The sequence below is a fragment of the Symphalangus syndactylus genome, chromosome 13 (assembly GCF_028878055.3).
Source record: "Symphalangus syndactylus isolate Jambi chromosome 13, NHGRI_mSymSyn1-v2.1_pri, whole genome shotgun sequence".
NCBI lineage: Eukaryota > Metazoa > Chordata > Mammalia > Primates > Hylobatidae > Symphalangus > Symphalangus syndactylus.
In genome coordinates this window covers 23,898,774-23,916,962 of record NC_072435.2, presented here as the reverse complement: position 1 = coordinate 23,916,962, position 18,189 = coordinate 23,898,774, and the positions used below count along the sequence as shown (strand labels likewise).

At 46.0% G+C, this 18,189-nt stretch overlaps 1 protein-coding gene across 3 annotated transcripts; it reads left to right on the top strand.

Moving 5' to 3' along the window:
* The first annotated feature begins 8,772 nt into the window (after positions 1–8,772).
* Positions 8,773–18,189, top strand: LOC129460699 (leukocyte immunoglobulin-like receptor subfamily A member 2). Of its 3 annotated transcripts, none has more exons than XM_063615456.1 (10): positions 8,773–9,037; positions 9,430–9,511; positions 9,658–9,708; positions 9,898–10,179; positions 10,326–10,628; positions 10,864–11,160; positions 11,412–11,714; positions 14,460–14,510; positions 15,725–15,763; positions 15,912–18,189. In XM_063615456.1, the coding sequence occupies exons 1-10, from the start codon at positions 9,026–9,028 to the stop codon at positions 16,046–16,048; spliced, it is 1,557 nt and encodes a 518-aa protein (XP_063471526.1). In that variant the 5' UTR covers positions 8,773–9,025; the 3' UTR covers positions 16,049–18,189. The 3 variants fall into 3 exon arrangements, with proteins under 3 accessions (XP_063471526.1, XP_063471527.1, XP_055094923.1); XM_055238948.2 differs by having other exon boundaries at positions 8,887–9,037; positions 9,673–9,708; XM_063615457.1 differs by lacking the exons at positions 14,460–14,510; positions 15,725–15,763; positions 15,912–18,189 and adding an exon at positions 12,633–12,986.

The following is an 18,189-nucleotide window of genomic DNA, read 5'->3' as shown; positions in this document are numbered from 1 at the left end:
GTACACGGGATTTCTTTACATTTACTTGTGTCTTCTTCAATTTCTTCCATCAATATCTTATAGCTTTCAGTGGGCAGATGTTTCACCTCCTTGGTTAAACTAATTTCTAAGTATTTTATTCTTTTTGACGTTTTTGCATGTAGAATCGCTTTGTTAATTTATTTTTTGTAAAGTGTAAAGAAACACAACTGTTTTTGTATGTTGATTGTGTGTCATGAAACTAACAGTGTTTTTTGTGAAACATTTAGAAACATATATATGTATATCTACATATATACTTCTACACATATATGCAATTTCTAAATATATGTATATATTTGGAATGTATATTTAAACTATATACGTATTTTAAATGTATATTTACATATATATTTAGAAATATATATGTGTGTGTGTACATACATATATATATATTTATCACCTACAAGCATACAATTTAATTTCTTTCTTTCTAATTCAGATAAATTAGATCTTGGGTAAAATTATCACTTTTTCCTTCTTTGTAGGCTTAAGCCTCCTAATTTTGGACACAGGAAGGGGAACATCACACACTGGGGCCTGTTGTGGGGTGGGGGGGACGGGGTAGGGATAGCATTAGGAGATATACCTAATGTTAAATGACGAGTTAATGGGTGCAGCACACCAACATGGCACATGTATACATATGTAACAAACCATTCGCACGTTGTGCACATGTACCCTAAAACTTAAAGTATAAAAAAAAAGGGCCTCCTAATTATTCCTTGGCCTATTGCTTCTTGGTATTTTAAATTTAATTATACTTTAGTAATTTACATATAAGCTAAGAAGTAGTTTATTAGTGTTGAAAACAGATGTATATAGAGAGATTCTTTTTTGATCTATAAGATAATTTTATAAATTATTTTTATAGCCAGAATTTTCATTAATTGGTCTTTACTAATCTTGTCGAATTCCAATGGTGTAGGTAACTTTTTGGTGCAGCTGCAGAAGAAGACTTTGCAAGAAATTTGCTTGACTTTAGAAAGTACAAGTGGACTAGTTGCTTCTTTTGTCCTGGAAAGTTCAGAACGATCTGGGCATTTCTGATACTCAGGTTCTTCCGTCCACACATTTCATCTTATGCAACAAGGTTTTACACACCTCCCAAGAAACTTATTTTGACATAGAAATACTCAATTATTTTGTGCAATAACTCAAGTTATCTTGCTGCTGGTAAAAAGACGTGGGTTCAAATATATATATATATATATATATATATATATATATATATATATATAATTTTTTTTTTCTTTCTTTTTTTTTTGAGACGGAGTCTCCCTCTGTCGCCCAGGCTGGAGTGCAGTGGTGCGATCTGGGCTCACTGCAAGCTCCGCCTCCCGGATTCACGCCATTATCCTGCCTCAGCCTCTCCGAGTAGCTGGGATTACAGGTGCCCGCCACCACGCCCGGCTAATTTTTTTGTATTTTTAGTAGAGACGGGGTTTCATTGTTGTCTCGATCTCCTGACCTCGTGATCCGCCCGCCTCGGCCTCCCAAATTGCTGGGATTACAAGCGTGAGCCACCGCACCCGGCCTCAAAAATATTTTGAATTTATTATGCTACAAATAATATGTGATATTAATGCACTTATAAATTAATTAGTTAGAGTAACTTTGTGTATCGTAAATAGAATATTTACCACTCAGGAAAAGGCTACACAACACATTAAAAAAATAGCATGATTTAGTACAAATGAATCTGGGAATAGTCTTTCAAATGAGTCATAATCAAGAATCCTACATTGAATACAACACAGTGCTTTGAACTGGTGCTTCATGTTCTTTTTGTTTCCAATGAAGTTGAATATATTTGGTTGTTTTAATTAAAAGCTTAAGTGTATTTTCTTCTAACTTATATTTAATGGATTAATTTTAGTTAATTGATTTATGAAGACACTTGAAAGGTGAACTGAAGTGTATGGTGCAGATATAAAGCCAGTTAAGTCATTGGAAACATTAACTTGGCTTTTATTGTTATGTCTCAGCCTGGAATTCTCTGAAGCATCTGATAATATTGACCCTCTGAACTGCTTGATCATTACTCTTTTTTTTTTTGAGGCCGAGTCTTGCTCTGTCAGAGTACAGTGGTGTGATCTTAGCTCACTGCGACCTGCACCTCCTGGGTTCAAGCAATTCTCTGCCTCAGCCGCCTGAGTAGCTGGGATTACAGGCCTCTGCCACTGCGCCTGGCTAATTTTTGTATTTTTAGCAGAGATGGGGTTTCACTGTCTTGGCCAGGCTGGTCTTGAACTCCTGACCTCGTGATCTACCCGCCTCGGCCTTCCAAAGTCCTGGGATTACAGGCATGCATGAGCCACCGCACCTGGCCCTGGTCATTACTCTTCTTTCTTTTTTTGAGATGGAGTCTTACTCAGTCGCCGAGGCTGGAGTGCAATGGCGTGATCTCGGCTCACTGCAAGCTCTGCCTCCCTGGTTCAGGCCATTCTCCTGCCTCAGCCTCCCGAGTAGCTGGGACTACAGGCACCCGCCACCACGCGTGGCTAATTTTTTTTGTATTTTTAGTAGAGACGGGGTTTCACCATGTTAGCCAGGATGGTCTCGATCTCCTGACCTCATGATCTGCCCATCTCGGCCTCCCAAAGTGTTGGGATTACAGGCGTGAGCCACCGCACCCGGCCTGGTCATTACTGTTAACCAGTCATCAAGATAATAATGTTAGGAGGATGGTTTATATTATTATACATTTTTCATTTTTCTTCTATTTCTATCTCAAGATTTCTTCAGGAACTTTGCCATTAATGTTCATTTTTTTAAACATATGCTCCACCTTTGATACAGCATTGTCGATTGAACTTCACTTTACTAAGAAATTCTTCACCAAAAGCTCATCTATAAAACTGCCCAGTGGGAGTTTAGCACTTTTCCTGACTTATGAACATTGCCAACTTGGTAGTGCCAAGAGATTTCAAAATTTTCACCCTAGAATACCAAGGTCAGGACATCTCTCCTACTTGCAGAAAAGATGAGCTGAACTGGACCTGATCTAGCCTTGAGCAGAGATATGCATGTGAATCTAGAGGGTTTTCCCTGAGACCATGGACCAGCAACGTCTCCCTTACTGCCTCTCACTTTGTGTAGGTATCCTCAGATTGTAACAATGAATTCAGCACTGGGTCTTGGACAGTTCCACCCTGGGATGCCCAGATCTAAATCCAGCTATTGGCCTGTGAATGTGACATAAAATACGGTATTTATGGCCGGGCACAGTGGCTCACGCCTGTGATTCCAGCACTTTGAGAGGCTGAGGCAGGTGGATCACTTGAGGTCAGGACTTTGAGACCAGCCTGGCCAACATGGCCAAACCTGATCTCTACTAAACATACAAAATTTAGCTGGGCATGGTGACATGCGTCTATAGTCCCAGCTACTCGGGAGGCTGAGGCAGGAGAATGGCGTGAACCCGGGAGGCGGAGCGTGCAGTGAGCCAAGATCGCACCATTGCGCTCCTTCCAGCCTGGGCGACAGAGCAAGTCTCCATAAAAAAAAAAAAAAAAAAAAAAAAAAAAAAAAAAAAAAAAAAAAGTCTTTTACAAGTTCGAAGCTATTTCTTATGGAGTTGTTATTTGTAAAACCATGACTGTAACCCACCTGACTTGGATCAAAGAGAAACGGAATCAATCCCAAGGCGTCACCTCAATAGGGCACTGGGGAGCTGTGGATGTCATGGGGAAGTTCTCCTGACAGGTGACCCTCTGGGACACATAGCTATGTGGGCAGTTAGATAAGAAAAAGAAAGACACTTGGGACATCATTAGTCATTAGCTTTCTTTGAGAAAGAGCCAGAGAGAACTAGTATATTGTCATGCTTTTGTGTGTGTGTGTTTGTATTTTACATTTTAAAAATGAAAGAATACATGAAAACCTTTAAAACTAGGTACACTCAGCTACTTGGGAGGCTGAGGCAGGAGAATGGCTTAAACCCAGGAGGCAGAGGTTGCATTGAGCCGAGATCGCGCCATTGCACTCCAGCCTGGGTAACAGAGCAAGACTCCGTTTCAACAAAAATAGAAACAAAACCAAAACGAAAAACCACAACAAAACACTGGGTACCTGTGAGGGAGGGAGAAAACAGCAGAGGAGACGGGATGGAGCTAGACTAATCTCATTGTGCCTTGTTTGTTGTTTCAGTTTGGAAATAGACATATGTTTTCTTGAATAGGTGTAGTGCCAAAATATTTTCACATACAATTTATAAACCTAAAGACAAAACCCAAGTAAAAAGAGTAATGAAATTAATCCTATACCAAATTAAGATTTTACTAAGCAAAGGTGAATTATTTCCACTGAATTTTAAGCAAAATTATTTAACTATATGTTTTATAAGTAATACATATTATACATCATTTTATATTATAGATTTTTAATGTTTCAAAATAATCAAATATGATATATAATATATTGATATATAATTATTACTGTAATAAAGAATTTTGAAGATTACATATACCTCATTTTATATTATAAATTTTTAAAATTTTAAAATAATCAAATAATATATAATATATGATTGTTATAATAAATACTTTTGATGAGGTATAGTAAAATACATATATTATCGAAAATATTTAATCTTAAAATATATATAGATAGTCAAATGTTTTTTATTTCTGTTTGAGGAAATAGGTGAGTCCACATTAGGACAGAATGCGTGAAATGAACTCAGAACCCCTTATTATACAAGAGAACAAAGGAGTCACAATTACCATCAAATTCATTTGAATTAAACAGAAGTGCAATCATGAAGGATCCCACTGACAACAATGGAATATTTATAGCATCAAATAATATTTGAATGGATTGAAATAAATGAATATATGCAAACCATATATGTTTACTAGTGCTAAAACAAAAGAAAATAAGCTAAACAAACAAAATATCTCATTTGCAGCACCAAATTACCACATTCCAAAAGTCGAAATGGAGGCAAGAACCAGTATCTCCCTTTTCTATCTGAAGTATTCCACAGGAAACATTCTTTTCTTTGTAGAAGATTTCTGCAGAAATTTTCAGACCATTTTTGGTCTGAATAATCTGCATAATCTGAATAATCTACAGATTATTCAGTGGGAATAATTCATCTTTGTTTAGTAAAACCTTAACTTGGTGTAAGTTTCTTTATTTTTTACCTAGGTTTTGTCTTTGGGTTTATGAATTATATGTGAAAAAAATTTTTTTTTTTGAGACGGAGTCTCACTCTGTCGCCCAGGCTGGAGTGCAGTGGTATGATCTCGACTCACTGCAAGCTCTGCCTCCCGGGTTCACACCATTCTCCTGCCTCAGCCTCCTGAGTAGCTGGGACTACAGGTGCCCGCCACCACACCCAGCTAATTTTTTATATTTTTAGTAGGGATGGGGTTTCACTGTGTTAGCCAGGATGGTCTCGATCTCCTGACCTCGTGATCTGCCCGCCTCAGCCTCCCAAAGTGCTGGGATTACAGGCGTGAGCCACCGCGCCCGGCCCCTGGAAGAAATACTATTAAAAAAAAAAGAAAGGTGCTTAAGACCTGACAAAATGCAATAAACCACTATACTGCATGGAGTGAGTTAATATCTTAAATAATTTGACCAACAAAATATGTGTGCATCAACAATGTATTTTACAACCAAATACTAACATTCCCAAATGTCCTGTACTGGTCAAAAAAAAAAAAAGACAGAGAAAGAAAATTAATTATAATGTTAAAAATAGTTTTATCTAAGATTTTAAAATTACAGATAAAAATTGGTTATAGTAAACCAAAGAAAAAAACAGTCTACAAAATACTGTGAAGTATTTGATAGGTAGATATGTCAAGAAATAGATGCAGATCAGGGACAGAAATTTTGTTTGATCTTTGAATTCCAAAGATTAGAGACCAGGAGAATTATAGGTATAAAAAAATTAAGAACTTAGTATTTGAGTAAAAATTAATTCCAAAATGAGTTGGAAGAATATTTGTTAAATACATGGATTTAAATATTTTGACATTTAGTTTAAAAACTAAAACCAGTTTCTACAGGAGGACATTTAGGCAAATAAAAATATTTATGTAAAGGCATATAACCATATAAATTAATATCTAGTAGATTAAGCATATAGAAACAGGTATATATATTTTAAAACATGAGTTGAGGCAAATACTTAGTAAGCAATTTTAAAACATGAGCCATAGAACAATTAAAACATATTACAGTATTTCAAAGTAAAACTTATTTAAGACTAAAGACATATAATATGGAACTCAGAATATTAGAAATATTTTATATACCAAAATTGAAAAAAGGAGGCTGTCATTAATATTTTAAGTGCTCATTCTAAACGTAAAATAAAATATCATTTGTTATCTAAGCAGGGAAGTTATGTAAACAAGGATTTCCGTGGGCAAGAAAAAAGCCTTACAAATATATGTTTTTCTCGGAGATTATCAACCAAATGCAAAATAAAATTTAAAAAAGATGTTGTAACAGATGTGGTTTTGTAGTTTGAGCAAATTAATACATCCCCTGATACCCAGTATTCAGCCATTGATGTGTTAAATATTTTTTTCTCCATCACTGTTAATAAGAACCATCAGGAACAGTTTCCTTTCATTTGGCAAGGGCATCAGTACACCTTCCCAGTCCTACCTCAGGGTCTGGGAAAGCACCTGGGGGTTGTGAGCGGGGTCTCAGTGGCCTTCAGCTGGTGCTCTTCCTCCTCTTCTTTCTCCTCTGACACTGGCATCAGGGCCAACACAGGACATTGGGTGAGTAGGAAATTGGCAGGGAGACCCATGGGCTGACTGAAGGTGGGATCAGGGCACTACCAACCAGAGAGAATCCAGATGGGAAGGGTCAGCTCAGAAAAACGGCTCCAGCATTTCCCAGTGAGAAAATCTAGAAGGAAGAGAATAAATGTGTACATACATGAACGTACCTTATTCTTTTGGTTGCTTCAACTAACGACGTATTTAAAACATCTATGCAAGTGTGTTTTCAGCTTTCCTTCTTTTCTCTTGAGTTCTCTGTGCAGAGCAGGTGGTTCTCATGATCCCAAGGCTGAGGCTCTGTCCTTCTTCACCCAGCTCAGAGGGAGGCTGATTTCCAAAGTCCTGTGGGGGCTGCGGAGTCAGAGAACAAGGACAGAGGCCCGTGGAGGAGGCAATTCTGCCTGAAGATCCCAGACGCCCACCTACACCCACAACCTCCTCACTGCCCCTCACACTCCCATGTCCTTCCCCAGGTCCAGCCCAGCTGCTGATGTCCAGGAAGAAAACTTCTGTGACAGGAAGAGGGGGACACCTGAGGGTGGAGACAGAAGCCCCGAAGTTTCAGTAGCAATGATAGCAAGGGAAAAGGCTGAGAAGGGCTTGGGACTCTTTTATATAATATATAAATTAATATAAAAATTAATTCCCCTTCACGATGTCTGTTTAATGCATTTCAACAACTGTCTATTTTTTCCTCATACGGTTGTCATTCCTGTGGGGCAGCTCTCCTCCCACGCACCTGGCCTTTCATAAAGGGTTTCTCCCACGGCTGTCCAGGCATCAGCCTGATGAAGGGGATTGTTGCCGCTGCTCCTGCCCCACTCTCCCAAACTTAGCGTCAGCTCAAGATTGTACACAGCAGGGATGGGACCAACGCCAGCCTCACACTCACCTGTGGGGCAGAGCAGACGCCCATGTCTGACCACCGTGGGTTGAATCTGCTTCTCACACACAGGGGAGGGGCTGAGAGCTGACCATGGCCACCAGTGAGTGAGCAGAGACCCCCCAGCGCCTGTCCACACACACAGGAGAGGGGGAGCCACAGCTTCCAGCCTCACCCAGAGCCCTGACCCCTCCCTGCCTGGGAGGACCTGGGGTTCCTCTTCTGTCCCACATAGAGGTGGGAACCTCCTCCTCCCTGATGATGCTGTGGGGTCCCAGACACCTGTGGCCACTCAGCACTGAACTCTGCTCATTGAAGGGGATGCGTCTCCATGTGAGGAACTGTTCTTCCTCTTTCTGTGCCTGTGGCTGTGATCATCTGCATATTTCAGACGGATCACAAGGAGAATTTCACGGTATTTGGAGCCAATGTGGGCTCTTGAGTGGGGGCGTCAATCATCCTCCACTGTGGAGCCCAACACCAGGATCCTCTCCCGTCCCCGCCCTCCTGTCTGAACTGGTCTGGAAATTCACCATGGCTCAGCCTGCCAAGTCCTGGGCACCACTGACCCCACAGCCACTGTGATGAGTGGGGTTCATGACAACAGGCTCAGAGGTGACATTCTTGTCCAAGGTCACATACACCTGGATGATAATCAGGAATTGAATGCAGATCAGCTCCCCTCCCCCAGAATCAGATGACAGACCTAACAAATTGTTCTGAAAACCCTGAACATGGACGGAGGTGCTGAGGGAAGGCCAAGGACACAAGGGGCACTGAGGAGGCGGGACCGACTCAGAGGCTCATTCCCAGGGTTGGGGGTGGGTGATGTTGCAACAAAGAAAAAAGGGGAAGTGCAGGAGAGGGACTGTTTGGTAGGAAGGAAACACACACTCTCGAAACAGAACAAGTATGTTTTATTATATTTATTCCCTGCATTTCCCCTTTTGAGACAGGGTCTCACTCTGTCACCAAGGCTGGAATGCCAAGGGGTGATCATAGCTCCCTGCAGCCTCCGCCTCCCAGGCCCAAGTGATCCTCCCACCTCAGCCTCCTGAGTAGCTGGGACTAGAGATGTGAGCTGCCATGCCTGGCTAATTTTTTGCTTTTTTTATGGAGACAAGGTCTTGCTATGTTGCCCAGGACTATCTGAAGCTCCTGGCCTCAAGCCATCCTCCCGCCTCAGCCTCCTGAAGTGCTGGGATTCCAGGCTTGAGCCACCACGGTGGATCCTGCATTACTCCTCTGTGCTCACTGCCACACGCAGCTCAGCCTGGACAGCACAGGCAGGTGTCAGGTGCGTCTCTGCTGATCTGAGCCTGCCTGCAGCATGGACCTGCGTCTCCCCTGAAGCATCTCCAGGGCTGGAGAGATGACTGCCATGGTAAGGACCCCACAACGCTGAGCTGATGGACGGCTGAAGTGGGGAGGGAGACCTTGGGGGAGACTGTGAGAAGGAAGGAGAAGCCTCCGCTACCCTCATCAGGAAGGACAGACACAGGAGGCACCAGTTTTATTTGCTGCTACATCCCAGCTCTCAGTGGGATGAAAACAAACGAGACAGACAGTGGCTGGGGGTCAGGAAAGGGCCCATTACTGTCTGAAATGTCTGCAGAGGGCCTGGTGCCTGCCCTCACCTCAGCCCTAAAGGTATGAGAGTCAGGCTCCTGGGGAGGGCAGTTCCACTTCCTGTGTGGCTACAGATGACAACACCCCATTACAAGAAGGACCCAGCCCCCAATTGTCCACACCCTGTGTGTCTCTCTGTCCTGCCAGCACCGAGGGCTCATCCATCTGCAGAACAGGACAGTGGGAGGGGACGCCATGACCCCCATCCTCATGGTCCTGATCTGTCTCGGTGAGATTTGAAGAGGGAGGGAGATTCTAACCTAGGAGGGACCTCACCCCACAGCCAAACTCTGGTCCCTAAGGAGACCCCAGGGGCTCACAAAGATCCCAGGGAGGGGAGGGCCTGCTCAGGCTTCAGGGGCGAATCCCTCACAGGGAACTCTCTTCCAGGGCTGAGTCTGGGCCCCAGGACCCACGTGCAGGCAGGTGAGTCTGTCCCCAGCTCTCCCAGGTCCCTCCTCCTCACTGGGGACAAGGGGCCACCTCCGTGCAGCTGGGGATGGGAAATAGCAGTTCTGGGCTGACTGATGGAGGGGTCTGGAGGGTCCTGCGGCTGAGAGCTGAGATCTATTGGGTGGGAAATGACTTAGAATCCGACCTCTGATTTCCTTCCAGGGACCCTCCCCAAGCCCACCCTCTGGGCTGAGCCAGGCTCTGTGATCACCCAGGGGAGTCCCGTGACCCTCAGGTGTCAGGGGAGCCTTCAGGCTGAGGAGTACCATCTATACAGGGAAAACAAATCAGCATCCTGGGTTAGATGGATACAAGAGCCTGGGAAGAAGGGCCAGTTCCCCATCCCATCCATCAACTTGGAACACGCAGGGCGGTATCGCTGTCAGTACTACAGCCACAATCACTCATCAGAGCCCAGTGACCCCCTGGAGCTGGTGGTGACAGGTGAGAGGACACTCAGGAGTCCCAGCCCCAGGCTCTGCCCTCAGGAAGGGGGTCGGCTCTCAGGGGCGTCTCCCTCTCACAGCCCAGCCCTGGGGTGATGTGGGAGGTGGGAGCCCCATTTAACACAGTGCCTCCTTCTCTCCTAGGATCCCACAGCAAACCCACCCTCTCAGCCCTGCCCAGCCCTGTGGTGGCCTCAGGAGGTAACGTGACCCTGCAGTGTGGCTCACAGGTGGCATTTGACGGCTTCATTCTGTGTAAGGAAGGAGAAGATGAACACCTACAACGGCTGAACTCCCATTCCCATGCCCGTGGGTGGTCCTGGGCCGTCTTCTCCGTGGGCCCCGTGAGCCCGAGTCGCAGGTGGTCGTACAGGTGCTATGGTTATGACTCGCGCTCTCCCTATGTGTGGTCTTTACCCAGTGATCTCCTGGAGCTCCTGGTCCCATGTGAGACATTCGCAGCATTGCCTGGAGTTCCCTGAGTTCCCTGAGTCTCCAGGCAGGTGGGGAGGAGCCGCGTCTCACGGCAGCTCCAGGTGGGATGATGTTGGGGCGAGAGGGCTCAGGGCTCCTGGGGCCAGAGACACAGGAAGATCAGCAGTGGTGAGGCCCCGGGGGAGAGGGAGGGTTTGTGGGGAAGCCTGAGGGTCGGCTCCTGGAAACCATGACCACCTTTTCCCAGGGGTTTCTAAGAAGCCATCGCTCTCAGTTAAGCCAGGCCCTGTCGTGGCCCTTGGGGAGAGCCTGACCCTCCAGTGTGGCTCTGATGTCGGCTACGACAGATTTGTTCTGTATAAGGAGGGAGAACGTGACTTCCTCCAGTTCCTTGGCCGGCAGCCCCAGGCTGGGCTCTCCCAGGCCAACTTCACCCTGGGCCCTGTGAGCCGCTCTTATGGGGGCCAGTACAGATGCTCCGGTGCACACAACGTCTCCTCCGAGTGGTCGGCCCCCAGTGACCCCCTGGACATCCTGATCACAGGTGAGGAGCCCAGCGGGTTCAGTCAGGGACCCAGGCTCTGCACAGGCCCTGCCGGGGGAGCCCAGGTGGTGATGGCCGGGATGAGGGGTGAGGTCCCAAGGGAGGGAGAGACAGACAGAGACAGGGGATGGGCGGGGAGGGGAGACTCAGAGAAAACAGAGACAGAGACTGAGGGTCCCAGAGAGAGGCCTGGGGGGGTCTCAGCTCAGAACAAGGTGGGGCAGCCCCTCACCCATCCTTCTTCTCTCCAGGACAGATCCGTGCCAGACCCTCCCTCTCGGTGCAGCCGGGCCCCACAGTGGCCTCAGGAGAGAATGTCACCCTGCTGTGTCAGTCACAGGGATGGATGGACACTTTCCTTCTGACCAAGGAGGGGGCAGCTGATCCGCTGCTGCGTCTAAAATCAAAGCACCAATCTCATAAGCACCAGGCTGAATTCCCCGTGGGTCCTGTGACCTCAGTCCATGCAGGGACCTACAGGTGCTACGGCTCACTCAGCTCCGACCCCCACCTGCTGACTCACCCCAGTGAGCCCCTGGAGCTCGTGGTCTCAGGTGAGGGCACCGACCCTGTCCTCTCTGAGCTCAAAGGCTCAGCCCAGGCCCTGCCCCCAAGGAGAGCTCTGGACACCAAGAAAAGAGGGGAGTTGGCTGGGCGCAGTGTCTGACGCCTGTAATCCCAGCACTTTGGGAGGCCGAGGCGGGCGGATCATGAGGTCAGGAGATGGAGACCATCCTGGCTAACACGGTGAAATCCGGTCTCCACTAAAAAATAGAAAAAATTAGCTTGGCATGGTGGCAGGCACCTGTAGTCCCAGGTACTCGGGAGGCTGAGGCATGAGAATCGCTTGAATCCGGGAGGCGGAGCTTGCAGTGAGCCGAGATCCCACCACTGCACTCCAGCCTGGCGACAGAGGGAGACTCCGTCTCAAAAAAAAAAAAAAGGAAAAGAAAAGAAAAGAGGGGTGTGAAGGGGGAGGGTCTGCAGGGGAGGGTCGAGCCCATGAGAGGGTGGAAATAGATGGGACCTCCCACCCCTGGCTCCCACCCTGGTAGTCTCAGTAGGGTAAAGAACAGGGAGGGCTGGGAGGAGACGGGGGTGAACCTCAGAGGAGATGAGATTAGACTAAGGGTGGAAGACGGAGGCCCCACCCGCTCCCCTCCTGATGTCTCCACCTCAGAATCAGAGCCTCTGGGGATCCCAACCTCTAAGTCCTGACCCCATGGGTGACAAAAACCCAGTCACTCCCACCATAGAGAAGTTTCTAGGCTTGTGTCAATGCTGTCTCCAATATTCAGGGTCTGATTTCCAGGGAAGCAGAGGGGAGAGTGGACAGTAAGGGTGTAGTCCGCGTGGCTTCCTGGGGCTCCAGGGATGGGGCAGGTGTTCCCTCCGTGGTGTTCAGAGGGGAGGGAGCTGTCTGAGGTTCAGCATTGATGAGTGGAGCAGCGAGGTCTTTCCCCCTCCCCCAGCAGGATTCCCAGGAGACATCACCCCTGGTTGAAACTCTCCGCTCTCTCATGTACAAAACAAAATCTCTCCAATTTTCTACCAAAAGCAACACCTGGCACAGCTCTGCAGGACCCCCACACCCCAACCTTGTCCTGAAGGAAGTGTGATGAGTAGAGGAAGGAGAACAGGCTGGGTCAGCAGGATTTGGGGTCTAGCCTGACTTGCACACGTGGAAGATGCTGGTGCTGATGGAGAAGGAACAGAGGCGGGCGAGTTGGAAAGAGGACAGACGGACAGTCCCTTGGCAGCTCTCATTTCTCATTTCCAAGAGCCCCTGAGGATGAGCCCCTCACCCACACCTGTAGAGTCCCTGGGCCATCTCAAGACAGGAGAGGAGGCCTTGGTGGGATCTGACTGTGATGAGGGTGAAGTCCACCCCGAGTAGAAATGAGTGATACACAATATGTGCTGTGAATAATTCCCTAACTTGCCAGCGAGCAAGTGCACGGCCCCTCAGTCTCAGGGGTGCCCTGAGCCTGAGCCCACCAGGTGAGCACAGGAGAGGCTCTGTGAGCGGCACCCACAGCTGGGGTGCTTCTCTCTAAAGGAGCACGTTTGCGGTGGACTCAACCCTCATCACCGTCAGATCCCACCAAGGCTCTGTGCTTAGGGCATCCTGAGGATAAGGAGGGACCATGCACCTGCTCCCTGGACGAGTTTGGGAATTATTCACAGCGCGTCTCGTATGTCACTCATTTCTACTCTGTATTTTCTGTATGCCTTTGTCCATTGTTGCTCTCTCCTTTACTAAAACTTTTCAAGCAATACTTCAATATATAAAGTTATATTTTTTATTTCAATTATATGAACCTATTATTTAAAAATATTTAATTTTACTTCACCTTTCATTGGGCCTTGATTTAATTTATATATGCAATGTAGACATCCATTTTTCATTAACCTCAAGTCTTCCTCCTGTACATGTTAAAAATGGAGGTTTCCTTAATGGAGTTCAGAAGTGTTTGGATGTTTCAAAGCACAACGGCCCGAGGGAAACTGACCGGGCGGCTCCCTGTGGCATGGGAAACCCGCGGGAGGTCAGCAGGGGCTACAGTGCAGCTCAGCCCTGGGCCTGGGTGGGTTCATGTCCAATCTTGTCCAATCACTGGATGATTCTAACATCTAACTAAACATCTTTTATATGAAAAAAGTGCTTTAAATTGTTAATTTAGATTTAAATTAGAAGGGGGCAATTTGGTAGTGGGTTAATATGAAATACAATGAATATACCCAAACCAGTAGCTTTCTCATGGGTACTTATCTCTTGTTTTAAAAAATGTAAAGGAATCAAATACTTCACTTATAAATTGTTAAAGGTGTTGAATAATTCTTTAAATTAGAATGAATATAATTAAAAACTTTTTTTTGAGGTGGAGTTTTGCTCTTGTTGCCCAGTCTGGAGTGCAGTGGTACGATCTTGGCTCACTGCAACCTCCATCTTCCGGTTTCAAGCACTTCTCCTGCCTCAACCTCCCAAGTAGCTAGGATTACAGGCACCTGCCACCACACCTAGCTAATTTTTGTATTTTTAGTAGAGACGGGGTTTCACCATGTTGGCCAGGCTGGTCTTGAACTCCTGACCTCGTGATCCGCCCGCCTCAGCCTCCCAAAATGCTGGGATTACAGGCATGAGCCACTGTGACTGGCCTGAATATAATTTTTTAAATGTCTACCCAGGACTCCCACCTCTCCTTGACAGGGAGGTGATATAAGTTATACATAACCTTATATAGAATTTGTTATATAAGTTACATCTGAATATGTCTCTTCTCTGTTTTGATTCTCAGGAGCAGCTGAGACCTTCACCCCACCACAAAACAAGTCCGACTCCAAGGCTGGTGAGTGAGGAGATGCTTGCGGTGATGACGCTGGGCACAGAGGGTCAGGTCCTGTCAAGGGGAGCTGGATGTCCTGGGTGGACATTTTAAAAAATTACATTCATTCTAATTTAAAGAATTCTTCAACACCTTTAACGGTTTATAAGTGAAGTATTTCATTCCTTTACATTTTTAAAATAAGAGATAACTATCCATGAGAAAGCTACTGCTTTGAGTATATTCATTGTATTTCATGCTGACTCACTACTAAATTGCTCTGTTCTAACTGCTTTTCAATGGATCTCCTCCAATTTACTAATACAACTTGTATAAACCGTAAGACAATGGGAAATTTTACTTCTTTATTTCTAAATTATGTGCCAATATTTCTCACTTTAAATGCCAATATGTATGCAACTACATCTTAAATAAATATCTGAAGCTTTACATATATACACATTTATGTGCGGTTATGTAAGATACATTTGAATATGTGTGGAAGTATATCCAAATTCATTTGATGTATGTTCATGCATATGCTTAATATATTTGATGTGGTAGGTGTTTACGTGTTTGTTCCTGATCTAGATTCACCTAGATTCACACTTCATAAAAACAAACACTGATTTATGAACCTTGAGTGACACCTCCATTTAGCATATATATATTTGTATGTGTGTGTGAACGTGGGCACCTGTATCTCATCCTAGGTGTTACTGCCTATATGAGGAATTAGTTAACTAGAGATTAAATGGAAGATGAAACCCCAGGTGACCTGGCTGAGGCTGTGTGAAGCAGAAGCACCCCCAGACTTTCACCCCTTTGTGCTTCTGACACTGGGGAGCCCCTGAGGACCAACCTCTCATGCATGGAGCCTGGGTCCTCAGCTGGTGGATAAGTGAAACTCTCGTCTCCAGGAGAATTGGCTTATGTGCTCCTGTGTCCCTGGCTGCACAGACAGCGCACAGGGCTCAGTGACTTCTGTATTCCCTTGCAGATCCTGAACTCCCAGAGTGCAGGAAAACGCCCTCCCCAAATGCCTCAGGAACAACCTCTGGATGTGCAGAACACAAGAAATCTGAAATAATAAGGAGACTGGAGGGAACCCTGCTACACAGGAAGGGGTTATTGAGGAACTCCCTAGAACTCATGTCAGGAGACACAGGGGAAGATAAGAGTGCGGAGCCCAGGGGAGAGGCTGGCTCAGGGCTCTTCCCCTCTGTTTTTATTCTCAGGAGCAGCTAACACCCTCAGCCCATCACAAAACAAGACGGGTGAGTGAGGAGATGCTCTCGTTTACGGCGCTGGGCACGAGGGTTGGGTCCTGTCGAGGGTAAGGAGGTGCTCTGGGTGGACATCCCGAGGTCCTGGGTGATATTGATCTGCCCTGACCTCTGTGACCTCTTTGCCCACCATCCCCAGCCTCACACCCCCAGGATTACACAGTGGAGAATCTCACCCGCATGGGCGTGGCTGGCTTGGTCCTGGTGGTCTTCGGGATTCTGCTGTTTGAGGCTCGGCACAGCCAGAGAAGCCCCCAAGATGCAGCCGGGAGGTGAACAGGAGAGAGAAGAATGTACCCTTCAGAGTGGTGGAGCCTCGGGAACAGATCCGATGATGCCACGAGGTTCCGGGAGACAATTTAGGGCCGACGCTATCTGGACTGTCTGCCAATCGTTTTTAGAGGGAGGAATCAGTGTTGGATTGCAGAGACATTTTCTGGAGTGACCCATGGAGGACCATTAACATGTGATGCCTTTCCTCTCTATTAATGTTGACTTCCGTTGGTTGGATCCTCTTCTTTTCCCACCCCCAGACATGAGGCTACATCTCACATGGCAGCATTGGGTCCACACCTCTGCACACCTGTGTGCTGTGGCCCGTGGCGTGTAACACAGTCTTCCTTATTCCTCATTGCCACACTCCCTGGTGTGCTTTACTGAGCCTCCATCTCTTCAGTTCAGAGTTCCAAACATGCTTCAGTAACTAAATCAATGGGAGAGTATCGGATTTCCACCAGGAAAAGACAAATCCACCCTGATGCCCTGACACTCTCTCTGAACCCTAGGAACCCTTCCCTCCTTCTCAGATGCTACCTGTGTATCTTCTCCTCAGATCATTGTGTAACCATCACTGCCATCCTGTTCCACACATTGTCGTCACCCTACACCCATTCAGCAGCCACTCCCCATTCCCTCTTCCCTCCAGCACCTGCTAACCACGAGTGTGCTTTCTGTCTCTACGGATTTGCCTATTCTGGCTGAAAACATTTCAATCTGCCTTTGACCTGTGAGCTTCTCACTTCGTGACTTCCTGCCTTTCCAGGCAGAACCAAAGTACACCATGTCAAAAGCAATGATAGGCATTTGCAGTGTGTTGGTGATCCACAAAAGGAAAATCAGGGAAGGAGGATAGAAATCCAGCTGCAGACAAGACCTCAGGTCGATGAATCTCGACAAGCAGTTGAGCTGTTTCTTTCTACTCACCTATGACAGTCAGACAGAGCTATGCAAAATGATTGGGGCTGATTCTTTTCTGAATTGTCCCAAACAGCAAGAGGACGTGAGTCCTAGCATTAAAGAGTTCAACATGTCTAGGTCCAAGACCACTGTTGTGTTTGAAGGATGTAAAACCCTGCTGCATAGGATAGAATGTTTGGAGGGAGGATCCTGAGAAACATGAGGAGGGATCAAATAGTCCTGAACTTTCTAGGACAAAGGGAGCAGCTATTTACCATCTACCCTCTAGAATAAAGAAATCTTATCATTCACTATCTACCCTCTAGAATAAAGAAATCTTATCATTTGCCATCTACCTTCTAGAATAAAGAAATCTTATCATTGCCATCTACCCTCTAGAATAAAGAAATCTTATCATTCATCATCTACCCTCTAGAATAAATCTTATCATTCACCATCTACCCTCTAGAATAAAGAAATCTTATTAAGGACATTTTCAAAGCCTTAACAGAATGTGAATGATTTCAATATTATGTTTTACCTATACAGCGTCTTCCAAGTTCTAGTTTGGTTGTGCCAGGCCAAACATTTGAGCCAGATTTCGGCAAGATCAAGCAGGAGATTCTGGCGTCTGTCGCTGATTACCTTCCCGCCATACCTGGCCACCAGCCTTTCCCATGGACCCCCACGTGTTTCTCCTGACTCTCGGGTACGAATCCTGCGAACACACTGACCTCCGCCTTCTACATGACTGACCAGCACTATGAAATTTGCATAAATACGAATAGAAAATATACTGTCCCCACATTCCCTAAAATAAAACTGGGTCCTCGCCCATGGGCTTTTGCTGGATTATACTGAGAAAAGGCAGGTCTTAGAACACACATTCCATAGACTCACATCTCAGAGGAGATTCGTTCCACAGGCTCAGAGGCCTGAACACACTGCTCCACTCTCGGGGCTCGGAGACACTCTGCATGTGGGTCTTCACCCCATCCGGGAGCCCTCATTCCTTCTTCCTCGGTTTTTCGTACAGTGATTTTTCCCACTACTGCTGTCTACTTTCCTCTGCCAGAAATTCCTTGCTGGTTCCACGGCAATCTCCTCAGGGCTCCTATTTCATAAAATGGAAACGGAATTCTTCATGTGCCTTTAAAAAGGAAAATAATTATCCAAACAATATAAAACACAAACACCCATATAGCAAAATATTTCTTAGTACATCATGAACTCAAATACAT

Coding starts and splice junctions, on each gene's coding strand:
- LOC129460699 (XM_063615456.1), top strand. Junction 9,709..9,897: donor CAGGACCCACGTGCAGGCAG/GTGAGTCTGTCC, acceptor ATTTCCTTCCAG/GGACCCTCCCCAAGCCCACC. Junction 10,629..10,863: donor CCTGGAGCTCCTGGTCCCAT/GTGAGACATTCG, acceptor ACCTTTTCCCAG/GGGTTTCTAAGAAGCCATCG.